Below are 13,770 nucleotides of genomic sequence, written 5' to 3'. Positions count from 1 at the left end.
AGTGGAACTAAAGAGCCTTTTGATGAGGCTGAAAGAGAGTGAAAAAGCTGGCTTAAAATACAACATTCAAAAACTAAGATCATGGCATCCGGTCCCATCACTTTATGGCAAATAGATGGGGGGAAAGTGGAAACAGTGGCAGATTTTATTTTCTTAGGCTCCAAAATCACTGTGAATGGTGACTGCAGCCATGAAATTAAAAGACACTTGTTCCTTGGAAGAAAAGCTATGAGAGAACTAGACAGAGACTTCATTTTGCTGACAAAGTTCTACATAGTCAAAGCTATGGTTTTCCAGTAGTCATGTACGGATGTGAGATTGGACCATTTATGGCTGACTGTGGAAGAATTGATGCTTTCAAACTGTGGTGTTGGAGATGACTCTGGAGAGTCCCTTGGACTGCTGGGAGATCAAACCAGTCGATCCTAAAGGAAATCAATCCTGAGCACTCACTGGAGGACTGATGCTGAAGCTCCAATACTTTGGTCACTTGATGTGAAGAGCCAACTCACTGGAAAAGACCCTGATGCTGAGAAAGATTGAGGGCAGGAGGAGAAGGGGGCAACAGATCAGATGGCTGAATGATGTCACTGACTCAATGGACATGAGTTTGAGCAAATTACAGGAAATAGTGAAGGACAGCGAAGCCTGGTGTACTGCAGTTCATGGGGTCGAAAAGAGATGCACATGACTTAGGAACTGAACAACCACCATACAAAAGCAGGAATCTGAGACAGAGACATTAAGAATTTCGCTCAAGGTCCCACAGCTAGTAAACTACAAAGTCAAAACTGAAATCTAGGTTTTTCTCCAAAAGTCCAGTATTCTTTATACCATTCTACTTTGGACAGGAAAAAAAAGAATACTAAATTCTCAGGAATTACATGAAAAAGAGGTAAAAGATGAAAATTTGCAGTGAGGGAAATTTGAGATGATGGAAAGGAGTGAATTTAGGCTTCTTAGCCTCTGATGGGCTTCCCTGGTGGCTCAGGAGTAAATAATCCACCTGCAATGCAGGAGCCACTGGTTCTATCCCTGGGTTGGGAAGATCCCCTTGAGCAGGGCATGGCAACCCACACCAGTATTTTTGCCTGGAGGATCCCCATGGACAGAGGAGCCTGGTGGGCTACAGTCCATAGGGTTGCAAAGAGTCAGACATGACTGAAACAACTTAGCACACCACAGCATAGCCTCTGACACTTACATGCAATGGAAAGCAAGGTTATCTGGTAAAAGTGTGCAGACCCAAGTGGGCACTGTGAGATGAGATGAATGTAAAGGTTTCAAATGATAACTATGCAAAGTGAAAAGGCCTACGCCATCAGAGGGGTTAAAAAAAGGTTGAAAGTCTTAAGCCTTCCCTCATCCCTTACCTGAAGACAATCTCTTCCTCTTCTGAACTCCTATCAGTCTTACTGTTCATTATAATATGAACTAGAATATAATAAATGCAGAGTAGTACATGAGCTAACTCTGTATAAATATTTTCTCTACACCTGGAAAGCAAGGCCCGTGTTTTCTACCTCTTGATATGCTCCCGTAGTACCTATTTCTGCCTTTTGATATGCTCCCATAGCACCTATTTACAGTACCTAGCTCTGTTTTTTTTTTCCCCTGGGTTTCAGGAGGCAGCAAACAGGGAATGAACAAAAGAACAGTGAGAATCAAAACTTTGCTTCCTATCACCTTCCTGCTTCAAAAAACTCATTCCTTTCACAGCGACTGTAAAATAAAAACCAGACGTTTTAGCATGACATGAGGCATTCCCATAATCTGGCCCTAAATTTGGTTTCTAGACTCATCGTCAAACATTCCACACATTCCTCATCTCCAGGCCTTTGTTTATGCCTCTCCTCTTCCACCTATGCCTGCCCAAATCTTATCCACCCATCAAGAACCAGTTCAGATGCTACTTCCTCCTTCCCCATTCCTATCCTCAAGCAGAAAGTAAAGTCTCCCTTGTTTTCTTGTAATAGTTTGAGAGTTTATTTGAATACTTATTACATTCAGTTTTGTGTTGATCTAATTTATTCTACTAAAATGTAAGTTACTGAGAACAGGGATTGTGTCCTGATCCGGCACATAACTCCATACCCTGTATCATTAATGTTGGATACTTAATTTACCTGAATGGCCTAGAACTTAAAAACTAAAACCTAGAGTCTTAAGACTCACTCTATAGCCCTATGTGCGTGCATCGTCAATCACTTGTGTCTGACTCTTCGCAGCCCCATGGACTGTAGCCTGCCAGGTTCCTCTGTTCATGGAATTCTCCAGGCAAGAATTATTGGAGCAGGTTGCTATTTCTTCCTCCAGGGGATCTTCCCAACTCAGGAATCAAACCCACATCTCCTGCATTGGCAGGCAGATTCTTTACTACTGAGCCACCTGGAAAGCCCTTTTGCCCCATAGTTTACTATTTTTTCAGCTTTTAAATTCTCCTTAAAAAGTCACTTTTGGGGGTGGGGGGCTACTAACTATACTTAGTTAGTTATAGTCACTCAGTTATGTTGTATCTGACTCTTTGCAACTCCATGAACTGTAGCCCACCAGGCTTCTCTGTCCATGGAATTCTCCAGGCAAGAATACTGGAGTGGGTTGCCCTGCCCTGCTCTAGGAGATCATCCTGACCCAGGGATCGAACCTAGGTCTCCTGCATTGCAGGCAGATTCTTCACTGCTGAGCCACCAGGGAAGCCCAAAGGAAAACGTGGGATCAATATTAAAATTTGTAGTCTGTTAATTTTCTAAATTCCGTAAGGGTATGACAAGGAATCTTCAGGGGTGGTGATTGTGCCCAGTACCATTCCCCTAGACATTTGGTGATGTCTGGAGACATTTTTGGTTGACAAGATGGGGTAGGGGTGGGTGGGGGTTGAGATCTGACATCCATTGAGTCAAAGCCAGGAATGCTGCTAAACATTCTAATATGTACAGAACAGTCTCCCTTTCCCTCCACAACAAACAATTATTCATCCCAAAGTGTTGCTGTTGAGAAACTGTGGGGTAGATGTGTCATCTCATTGGTCTCTGGAAATCCACTGGCTAGAACAGTGCCTGGGGCACAGAAAATACTCAAAACTTATATAAATGAATGAACACACACCATTCTTTCTCCTTGGTTTTTATCCCAATACTGTTAACAACCCATTGTCAACATTTTTATCTTATGCTCAGTTTCTTCTAGTAAATCAAACTCTGAAGGTTCGTATCATCAATTCCTTAAAAAGTATCAAATGTACTACAAAAATAATGACTTCTTGTAACCTCTAACTCCTCAAGACATCAGAATTTGCTGCACTAAGCTTTTCAATACCTTTACCTCTTGGTACTAACCTCAAGAGTAGCTATGGCTTACTCTAACAAAAATACAAGTATGAAAAACAAAAATACATTATAAAACATTTTTCAAAATACTGATTCAAAGGTAAATTACCAATTAGTTGGATTACAAAATGACTTCTAAAATGTCTAATGTGCTTTCAATCAAATTCAACAAATTCAAGGAATATTTACTGAACATCCAGCATGTACAGGGTACTACGCTAAAATAATATTTAAAAAATTTCCACTTTAAATATACCATATGAATATGACATCTGCTAAATTAATACTGACATTTTAGCTTACCAACCTTTTTAGATACATCTTGTTTCAGTTCTTGTACAGTGGACTCGTTTCCAACTTTGTATGCAGAGTTCTCTGTTTCCTATTTTCAAAAGAAAAGAACAAACCAAATGATGACATCTCTTTTTAAAACTCTGTTTAAAATGGGTACAAATTAGAAATTATAGCATTAATAAATCAAAGGCCCATTAAGGGCTTAGACATTTGGGTAATGATAGATTCCCAGAGATTTTATGCCAATCGGGACAATTTAATTTTCATAAGAAGGTTACCAATCAGCAATTTTCTATTTTTCTACTGTAATAGGATATTTTCTTTTAAAGTGTACCTAACTTTTTAACATTAAAAAACTGTACAGGAATATAAGAACTATAAGTACTTTTGCAGCTCAAAAAGGTTACGAATTTAAGCAAAGGGTTGAATCAGAATTGTTATTTTTCCCAAAGTATTGCTCCATAAATATGGAAAATGTGGCAAACCATATTCAGAGAGTTGTTTTCTTGGAAACTCTATATGCTTTAGATTAAAGGAATCAAAATTTAACTGGTATTAAGTGAAGTTCCCAAAATAGTAGCAGATGAAGAAAATTAATCCCACCAAAAATACATATATATCTACGTATACATTCATATACACATACGTACATATATATATATATTTGGGAGGTTAAAGAAGGTAGAAATGGATGCTGCATTTCTGCTGGAAAAAATTTGGGTAAAATAAGACAATCATACATTTGCAAATTATAACACAGTATTCTTTTCCATCTTAAATTTTCTTTACATTTATAGAAGTACAGGAATTTGAATGCTACTACTGACACTGAGAAAAAAATTTTCATAATTCTTGGTGTCCATCACAGAGTTTATCAGAAAGTCACTATATAACCATTTTTCACTGACCTAAGATACATAAGGATGTATGTACATATTAAGGTAGCAATTATACAAGTATCAGGATAGGCTCCAATAATCTCTCTACTCCAGAGATTATTATACTGCTAAAGATTTAATGTGCTAGATATATTTCTGTAGGACTGTGGGACTTCCAATATCTTCAAGCTGAAAAGTTGTTTCATTGAATTCCTCCCAGCATTTGGGAAATACTACCAATCTTATATAGATTATTCTAGAGAAAAGTTGTTTCAGGGGATTTGAAGTATTAGATAAAATCTAAGGAAATGGCAACCCACTCCAGTACTCTTGCCTGGAGAATCCCATGGACAGAGGAGCATGGTAGGCTACAGTCCATGGCGTTGCAAAGAGTTGGACATGACTGAGCGATTTCACTTTCAAACTCTACCATAGTCCATGAGCACCTAATATGATTTGGCTCCTGCCTGCATCTTTCACATTCAACATTCAGAAAACTATGATCATGGCATCTGGTCCCATCACTTCATGGCAAATAGGTGGGGAAACTGTGACAGATTTTATTATGGGGGGCCCAAAATCACTGCAGATGGTGACTGCAACCATGAAATTAAAAGACACTTGCTCCTTGGAAGAAAAGTTATGACCAACCTAGACAGCATATTAAAAAGCAGAGACACTACTTTTGCCAACAAAGGTCCATCTAGTCAAAGCTTTGGTTTTTCCAGTAGTCATGTATGGATGGCTTCCCTGGTGGCTCAGCTGGTAAAGAATCCATCTGCAATGTGGGAGACTTGGGTTCAATCCCTGGGTTAGGAAGGGTCCCCTAGAGAAAGGAACGGCTGCCCACCCCAGTATTCTGGCCTGGAGAATTTCATGGACTATTCCATGAGATCGCAAAGAGTCGGACACAGCTGAGTGACTTTCACTTTCAGGTATGGATGTGAGAGTTGAACTATAGAGAAAGCTGAGCACCGAAGAATTGATGCTTCTGAACTGTGGTGTTGGAGAAGACTCTTGAGAGTCCCTTGGACTGCAAGGAGATCCAACCAGTCCATCCTAAAGGAAATCAATCCTGAATATTCATTGGAAGGACTGATGCTGAAGTTGAAACTCCAATACTTTGGTCACCTGATGAGAAGAACTGACTCATTTGAAAAGACCCTGATGCTGGGAAAGATTGAAGGAGGGAGGAGAAGGGGATGACAGAGGATGAGATGGTTGGATGACATCACTGACTCGGTGGACATGAGTTTGAGTAAACTCCGGGAGTTGGTGATGGACAGGGAGGCCTGGCGTGCTGCAGTCCATGGAGTTGTAAAGAGTCGGACACGACTGAGTGACTGAACTGAACTGAACTGCATCTTTCACATCTATATTGATCACCTCCCTTTCCCATCATAATCCCAGAATTATACTTTGGCCAACTGGATGGTTCCTTACCATCCTTAGTGTCATAGCTCAAGCGTTATTGTATTAGAAAAGTCTTCCCTGACCACTTTAAAATAGCCATGTTGACAAGATGAGAGTGAATTCTTGAAAGGTGATGATCGTTAAGAACAGTTCATGCATATTAGAAAAACACCTTCAACTGTCCTACAAATTAACTGCATGCATGCATGTGTGCCAAGTCCCTTCAGTTGTGTCTGACTCTTTGTGACCCCCCTGGACTGTCATCAGTCAGGCTCCTCTGTCCATGGGATTCCCCAGGCAAGAACACTGGAGTGGGTTGCCATGTCCTCCTCCAATTACCTTCTAATAACTGTTCATTATTAGTAGGGAAATCAGAAGCACTGTACTACCTTAATTCCACAGATATTTTCCCTAGGTTAACCTAAGAAAAACACATACCAATAATTCCTGTACCTCAATTTAATTTGATTTATTTAAGTACTTACAAAGATCACAGACCAAAACTGCCAAGCAGTGATTAGGCTTCTATTTTATTTGGCTTTAAAAAAACTCTCTTAGACTTTGAACTTTTGAAAGATATCAACTCCTATAAGGTAAACTACTGCTAAGTCCTAGTTTTAAGGAGTGATACTGTACCTACCAGAGATCTGATCTCTAAAGAGGTTAACTAGATTTCTTAGTAAAATCTGATTTAGTATATAGTCATCTATGATTCTCTCCTTAGTAAGGTCTAAGGTCCAGGCCCTTCCCCCTAGCACTTCAATCAGGCTGAGCACAAAGCAATGGAAGCCAAGCATGTGCCTGCAGACAACCAACATCAACTTAGCTAGACTTCAGACAGTCCTCAGTTATTACCTTCTTCTGGAGATGGGCTGCCCCATTACAAAAGCACAGTACCAACTAAATCCCGTTTCCCACCATCAGGCCATTTCTCTAACTCCTACCTATCAGAACCCAAGAAACATGCTTTCTTAAAAGGTATGGTTTTTCTATTCAATTTCCAGCAATTCACACCATTGTTTCCCTCCATCTATATTGGATATTAAAGAGCCATTTGTACCCTCCTCGTAGTATTCAGTTGTAAGATTTGAGCTTTTTAATTTTAAAAAGCACACCACCAAAGGACCTACTTTCACAAACCATTTGTACAAAGGCGATCTATACTCAAAGAACTCTTCATTATTAACTAAAGAACATTAAGCTAAAAATGTTAGTTACTAAAAAATCAGGTCACTTCCATTTTAGAAGTGAGGAAGGGGAAGTTATTAACTGTGACTAAAGTGAAATTTTAAAAAATGCTTGAGAGATGAGCTCGCCATCTTTTTTCAGAGGAGAGAAAAAAAAAAAAAAAAACAACCAGGAAACTCAAATAGTTGTCATATGCATCCATACATTCCTATCAACCCCATCTCTCCATCAGAGTCTTTTGCTTTAAAAAAAAATTTTAAAAAATGTTTATTTTTAATTGGAGGATAATTGCTTTACAATGTTGTGTTGGTCTCTGCAATAAATCAACATAATGAATCAGCCACAGGTATACATATGTCCCCTCCCTCTTGAACCTTCCTCTCCATCTCACCCCTCTAGGTTGTCACAGAGCACCAGTTTGAGCTTCCTGAGTCACACAGCAAATCCCCACTGGCTATCTATTTCACACATGGTAGTGTCTATGTTTCCATGCTACTCTCTCAGTTCTTCCCAACCCCTGCTTCCCCTTCTGTGTTCACAAGTCTGTTCTCTATGTCTGCGTCTCCACTGCTGCCCTGCTAGTAGGCTTGTTAGTAACATCTTTCTAGATTCCATATATATGCCTTAATGTACAATATTTGTTTTTCTCTTTCTGAATTTTTTCACTCTGTATAAATAGGCTGTAGGTTCATCCAACTCATTAGAATTGACTCAAATGTGTTCCTTTTTATGGCTGAGGAATATTCCATTATATATATGTACCACGGCTTATCCATTCATATGTCGATGGATATCTAGGTTGCTTCCATGTCCTAGCTATTGTAAATAGAGATGTAGTGAACACTGGGATACATATGTCTTTTTCAATTATGATTTTCTCAGGGTATATGCCCAGTAATGGGATTGTTGGGTCATAAGGTAGTTTTATTCCTAGTTTTCGAAGGAATCTCCATACTGTCTTTCATAGTGTAAAGGCCAGATTTCTTAACCTGACATTCAAGACTCATGGAAATATGGCCCCAATTTATTTTTCCAACATTCCACCACTGGAATGTTTACGTTGGTCACACCAATCTTTCAACACTCCCATTAAATTCTCTCCTCTGCATACTATCTAGTTCATACTATTCAGTTCAGTTCAGTCCCTCAGTCATGTCTGACTCTTTGTGACCCCATGAATTGCAGCAAGTCAGGCCTCCCTGTCCATCACCAACTCCCAGAGTTCACTCAAACTCATGTCCATCAAGTCCGTGATGCCATCCAGCCATCTCATCCTCTGTTGTCTCCTTCTCCTCCTGCCCCCAATCCCTCCCAGCATCAGAGTCTTTTCCAATGAGTCAACTCTTCTCATGAGGTGGCCAAAGTACTGGAGTTTCAGCTTTAGCATCATTCCTTCCAAAGAACACCCAGGACTGATCTCCTTTAGAATGGACTGGTTGGACCTCCTTGCAGTCCATGGGACTCTCAAGAGTCTTCTCCAACACCACAGTTCAAAAGCATCAATTCTCCGGCGCTCAGCTTTCTTCACAGTCCAACTCTCACATCCACACATGACCACTGGAAAAACCATAGCCTTGACTAGACGGACCTTTGTTGGCAAAGTAATGTCTCTGCTTTTAAATATGCTATCTTGGTTGGTCATAACTTTCCTTCCAAGGAGTAAGCGTCTTTTAATTTCATGGCTGTGCCTAACATATAATGCTTTCCTATTTTTTCTCTATCTACCTATGTAAATATCTCCCAATTTTCAAAGCCTAACACAAGTTCTATCTCCTCCCAAAAACTTTTCTCTGCTATTCCAGGTAACACTGCCCTCACCATTGCTCTATCTTTCCATTTCTCCTCCAAACTCCTTGTAGTACTTAAGATCTATTCTAGTCTACAAATATCAATACCTCATCTATCATCCCTTCTTATATATAGCTCTCTTCTGTGAGCTTGTAAAGTCATAAAAAGCTGGGACTATATGAAACTTTTCTTTAGATTGCTTAAAATATCAACAGATATGCTGTTATACATAATAAGCACTCAATAACCCATGTACATCCAAACTTTTCTTTAGATTGCTTAAGATATCAACAGATACGCTGTTATACATAATAAGCACTCAATAACCCATGTACATCCAAACTTTTCTTTAGATTGCTTAAGATATCAACAGATATGCTGTTATACATAATAAGCACTCAATAACCCATGTACATCCACATCATAGAATATTACTTAACAACAAAAAGGAATAAACCATTGATACAGGCAACAACTTGGATGGATCAATTGAGCCACTCTCAAAAGGTTACTTACTATATGATTCAATTTTTAGGTCATTCTCAAATGACAGAATTACAGAGATGGAAAACAGATTAGTGGCTGTCTGGGATTAGTGACGATTGTAGGGGAGGTGGCGGGTATGATTTTATAAAGGAAGATCTCTGTGGTGATAAAATCTCATCTTGATTGTGGTGGTGGTTACACAAATATACACAAGTAATAAACTGACACAGGACTATACACTTACACTGTACTGATGTCAAATTTTTGGTTTTGATATACTATAATTAAGACATAACCACTGGGAAAATAGGTGAAGGATAAATAGGACTTCTCTGTACTATCTTTGCAGCTTTCTGTGACTCTATAATTATTTCAATATAAAAAGTAAAAAAAAAACCCAAATATCTAACTTCATCTTTATTTACTAAATATGTACATTTGTTACCTAATTTTATTCAAGCTAAGGACAATCTATAATTACTGAGGTAAAATAAATTCCCCAAACCTATTTGTGATAACCTAAAAATATCTTATGATCTAAGTGGCTTTTAAAATCTACAAGCATAACCAGCAACAGTCTGTGGATAGGGGACTGGGAGGTGGAGGGTGAGGAATGGGAGGGAAGCTACAATTTCAACCATCTTCTTTTCGCACTGAGTGAACTTTAACCTTGTCCATGTATTATTTTTTAAATGGTTTTATTAAATAGCTAATATAAAAGGATTTTTATAACATATAAGGACTAAAGAATTATGATATAACCTTTCTTAAGTACTCAGTTTAATAAAGAGAAGTCTTATTATTAGCTTTCAAGTCTCCTGTATATCCTTCTCTATTTCCATTACATTCTTTCCCCCCTCAGAGATGACTGAGATCTTAAACTCTGCGTTGATCATTCCTTGCTGTTCTTTAGTTTTATTCTGCTTATATCTCTAAACAATATATGCTTTAATTTTGCATGTTTTGAGACTTAATATAAATGGAATCTTACTGCACATATTTTTCTGTGACTTGTTTCCCCACCAACTCGACACCACGGTGCTAAAATTCATCCATGTTATTATATATAACTAATTCATTCATAACCACTGTATAGAATATCCCATATGAACATCCCATAATTTATCAAAGATATCAGTATCCAATGTATATAAATAGAAGGTAGAGACACTGGAACTGAAAAAAAAATAGCACGTTTGAGATTATACATACATATGTACAGACATACACACAAACACCACCATATACAAACATACACATACAGTATATATTCTATTTGATGTAAATATTTCTGTTTGGTGATATTCCTGTATTTAAAATGGTTCTCATTGGCATAATTTCTCAGTATCAAATTTCTTTGCTTGAATATAAGGCTAGGATTGATTTTTATATGTAGTTATGATACCAATACATGTGCCCATAATAAACACACAAGTGTTTTGGTTACTTTATAAAATATACACACACACAAATACAAGTGTTCCTTTATTCTAAAAATTATAAACCAAATAAAAATTAGTAGAAATCTACAAAAGACTTATAGTCCCTTCCTTATAGTACAGTATTTAACTAGGTATTTCTAGCATACTTAATCACACCTCAAGTAAGATACAATGATAATATTACTTAGCAAAAAATAAGTAATAGAAAGCAAAAGCAGAAAATGAAAAATTACATAAAAAAGAGAAAAATGAATGAAAAGTGTATGCGATTTGTAGAAATACACTCATGACTTTCACAAAGCACGACCTACCTTTAATGCTGAAATCCCAACTTTTCCTGGATACCTGTTCAGAAATAAAAGCAAGAAGGTGTTGAATAGTGGCTATGAGAAGGGAAATCCTTCTATACACTCATTAAAGGCAAGCCCATATTTTTAAAAACATTTATATATTTTGTCATTTAGAAACTCTTCTGTACATACAGAAGATGTAGAAAACATAAAAAAGTAAAGAAGAAAATTAAAGTGACCCATAGTCTTACCACCAAGAGATCTGAGTTTGTATCTTTTGTCTTCCTAGATATGTAACACTATAATTAGCATTAATATGAATATAATTTTGTACTCTTCCACAAATTTCTTTAGAAGTGGAAATGCAGCTCAAAAGTATACATGCTTTTCAGCTTTTGGAGAAACTCAAATTGCTCTCTAGAACAGTTGTGCCAATTTACACTCCCATTGCTCTACATCTCTGTTTCTTAATAACCTTGCCAAAAATGAGTGCTATTTTTAAATGTTTAGGCAAAAGTATATTTCACTGCTGTCTTAATTTGTGCTTCTTCGATTTATAGTGACGCGAAGTGAAGTGAAAGTCACTCAGTTGTGTCCTATTCTTTGCAACCACACAGACTATACAGCCCATGGAATTCTCCAGGCGAGAATACTGGAGTGGGTAGCCTTTCCCTTCTCCAGGGGATCTTCCCAACCCAGGGATCAAACCCAGGTTTCCCACATTGCAGGCGGATTCTTTACCAGCTGAGCCACAAAGGGAAGCCCAATGGATGAAGTTTCATATGTATCAGACATTTACGTTACTTTTAAAGAGAGAGAACCCATTTTTGTTCATAGCTCTTTTTTGGTTTGTTTTTACTACAACAAAACTCTATTCTTAAATACAGGCTACTTTAGATATGATAATTTTAAAAAGTAACTTTTCACCAATTATTTTCACCCCCTATATTTTTCTTCAAATAGGAACAATTTGATATCTGCTTCAAAACATGAAAGAGTGACATACCCTTACAGCTGCTTATTATATTTCAGGGTTATACACTAAGAAGCTTTTAAATCATAAATATTTAATAAGCCATTTCTAAATTTTTTAAATGCAGCAATCACAGATGATACAATTTTGTGTAGAAAGGTGCCTTCAAGATCTATCTAGCCATAAAGCCTCTTTTTATACGTAGAGAAACTGAGGAGCTGAGAGACTAAATGGCTTTCCCCAATGTCACATATTTAGTTAGGGGCAGAATCAAGAGAAGCATCAAGTCCTACTACCAAGCTTCTCATGTGCCAAATTGAGTAATCTTTGACCTCTAATCGAAAGTGTGATTAAAAAGTTACTTTTGCCACTCAATAGAAAATCAACCCCTTTATTCAATGAACATTTATGAAACACTATCAGAGACTAAGGGTAGGAAAATGATTAAGACACAATCCTAGTTTAGGGGTTTTTAAAGCTTGTTTAGAAAAAAAAAAGAAGGTAGCTGTATAAAATAGTGCCTGCCCATTTAATTGCAGAGCCTGGACAATATAATTTCATCTTAATAAAGGATAATGTCCAGGAACAAAAATTTTTTTTATCCCCAATTACTTGTTTTCCCTGGCAAACATATACTGCTCTGTAACAAAATCCTGTTTATCCAGAGGTGATTAGGACCAAGGCTATTCCAATTTTTAAATAAGGAATCAAGATTCTACACAAAGAATGTGTAAAATAATACAAGTGCAATCAAATCAATAACAAAAGTTTAAAAAGCAAAAACAAAAAACCTTGAAGAGGCTCAAATTCCCATGTAGCACATATTCTGAATTCCAACCAAGAAGAAAATCACCTACCACATAGGTATAGAGACAAGAGGAAGTAAGATTTTTTCAGAAAACCTAAGCCCCATATGAGGTAGAGAAGGAAAGGAAAAGAAAATCTGCCTTCCTCATGACTTCCCCTTTGAGAAATCTGATCAGGTTTTTTAGCTGTCAAAAAAAAAAAAAAAAAAAAAAAAAAAACAGAATAGGGTACCACATTTTTCTCTCTTGTATGTAACTGGTTTCATAAAGAGCTCTAAGTTATAGATCAGTTGTTGACATACAAGGAAACAGTTTTGATTGGTTCTGGTGGAGTTTTACATATAACTATGTACAAAATATAAAAAGTAATTTATTACTTCCTTTTGAGAGCCAAGGGAATATAGTGAAAAGAACATGTGCAGATAGATGTTGCTTGAATATTGTTTCTGCCGTTTACCTTATGTGTGATCTTGATCAATTCATTTAATTTCTCCAAGCCTCAATCTCCTCCTTTGGAAAAGGGGTAAAACCATCTACACTTCATAGGATTAAGTGAGAGAGCACATGGGGCACACACAATAAGCTGTAGTTTCTTTCCTCAGCAGCTTTGAATTGCTCCATTGAAACTCACAAATAATGAGTGTCACCAAGTTTCTCCAAGGCACTTTGGCAGTCTGTCAGTAGTGAGCAGCCTGAGACCAATTTCTGGATACAGAAAAGATACCCTACAGCCCATAAAGCTCCAGCCTATTTAACAACAGGGAACATGAAAAACACCAGATTATACTGAGCTGGGGATTAAAATGGGATCCTGCTTGCATTTTGTGATGTCATTAAACAAAAAACTAATAAGAAAAGCCAGTCATGTTTGAAACATAATGTAAAT

At 37.5% G+C, this 13,770-nt stretch overlaps 1 protein-coding gene across 1 annotated transcript in view; it reads right to left on the bottom strand.

Annotated features, from left to right (window-relative positions):
- WDR44 (WD repeat domain 44) overlaps nt 1–13,770 on the bottom strand; it is an 89,950-nt gene that overhangs the window by 52,133 nt on the left and 24,047 nt on the right. Inside the window, exons 2-3 of the mRNA XM_040265133.1 lie at nt 11,127–11,160; nt 3,634–3,708 (exon numbers count right to left, since the gene is read on the bottom strand). Of these exons, the coding sequence (XP_040121067.1) occupies nt 3,634–3,708; nt 11,127–11,160 (109 nt within the window). The remainder of the gene's footprint in view (nt 1–3,633; nt 3,709–11,126; nt 11,161–13,770) is intronic.

The sequence above is a fragment of the Oryx dammah genome, unplaced genomic scaffold, assembly GCF_014754425.2.
Source record: "Oryx dammah isolate SB20612 unplaced genomic scaffold, SCBI_Odam_1.1 HiC_scaffold_23, whole genome shotgun sequence".
Taxonomy (NCBI): domain Eukaryota; kingdom Metazoa; phylum Chordata; class Mammalia; order Artiodactyla; family Bovidae; genus Oryx; species Oryx dammah.
Note: the sequence above shows the minus strand (reverse complement) of the source record. Positions and strands in the feature narration are given on the sequence as shown.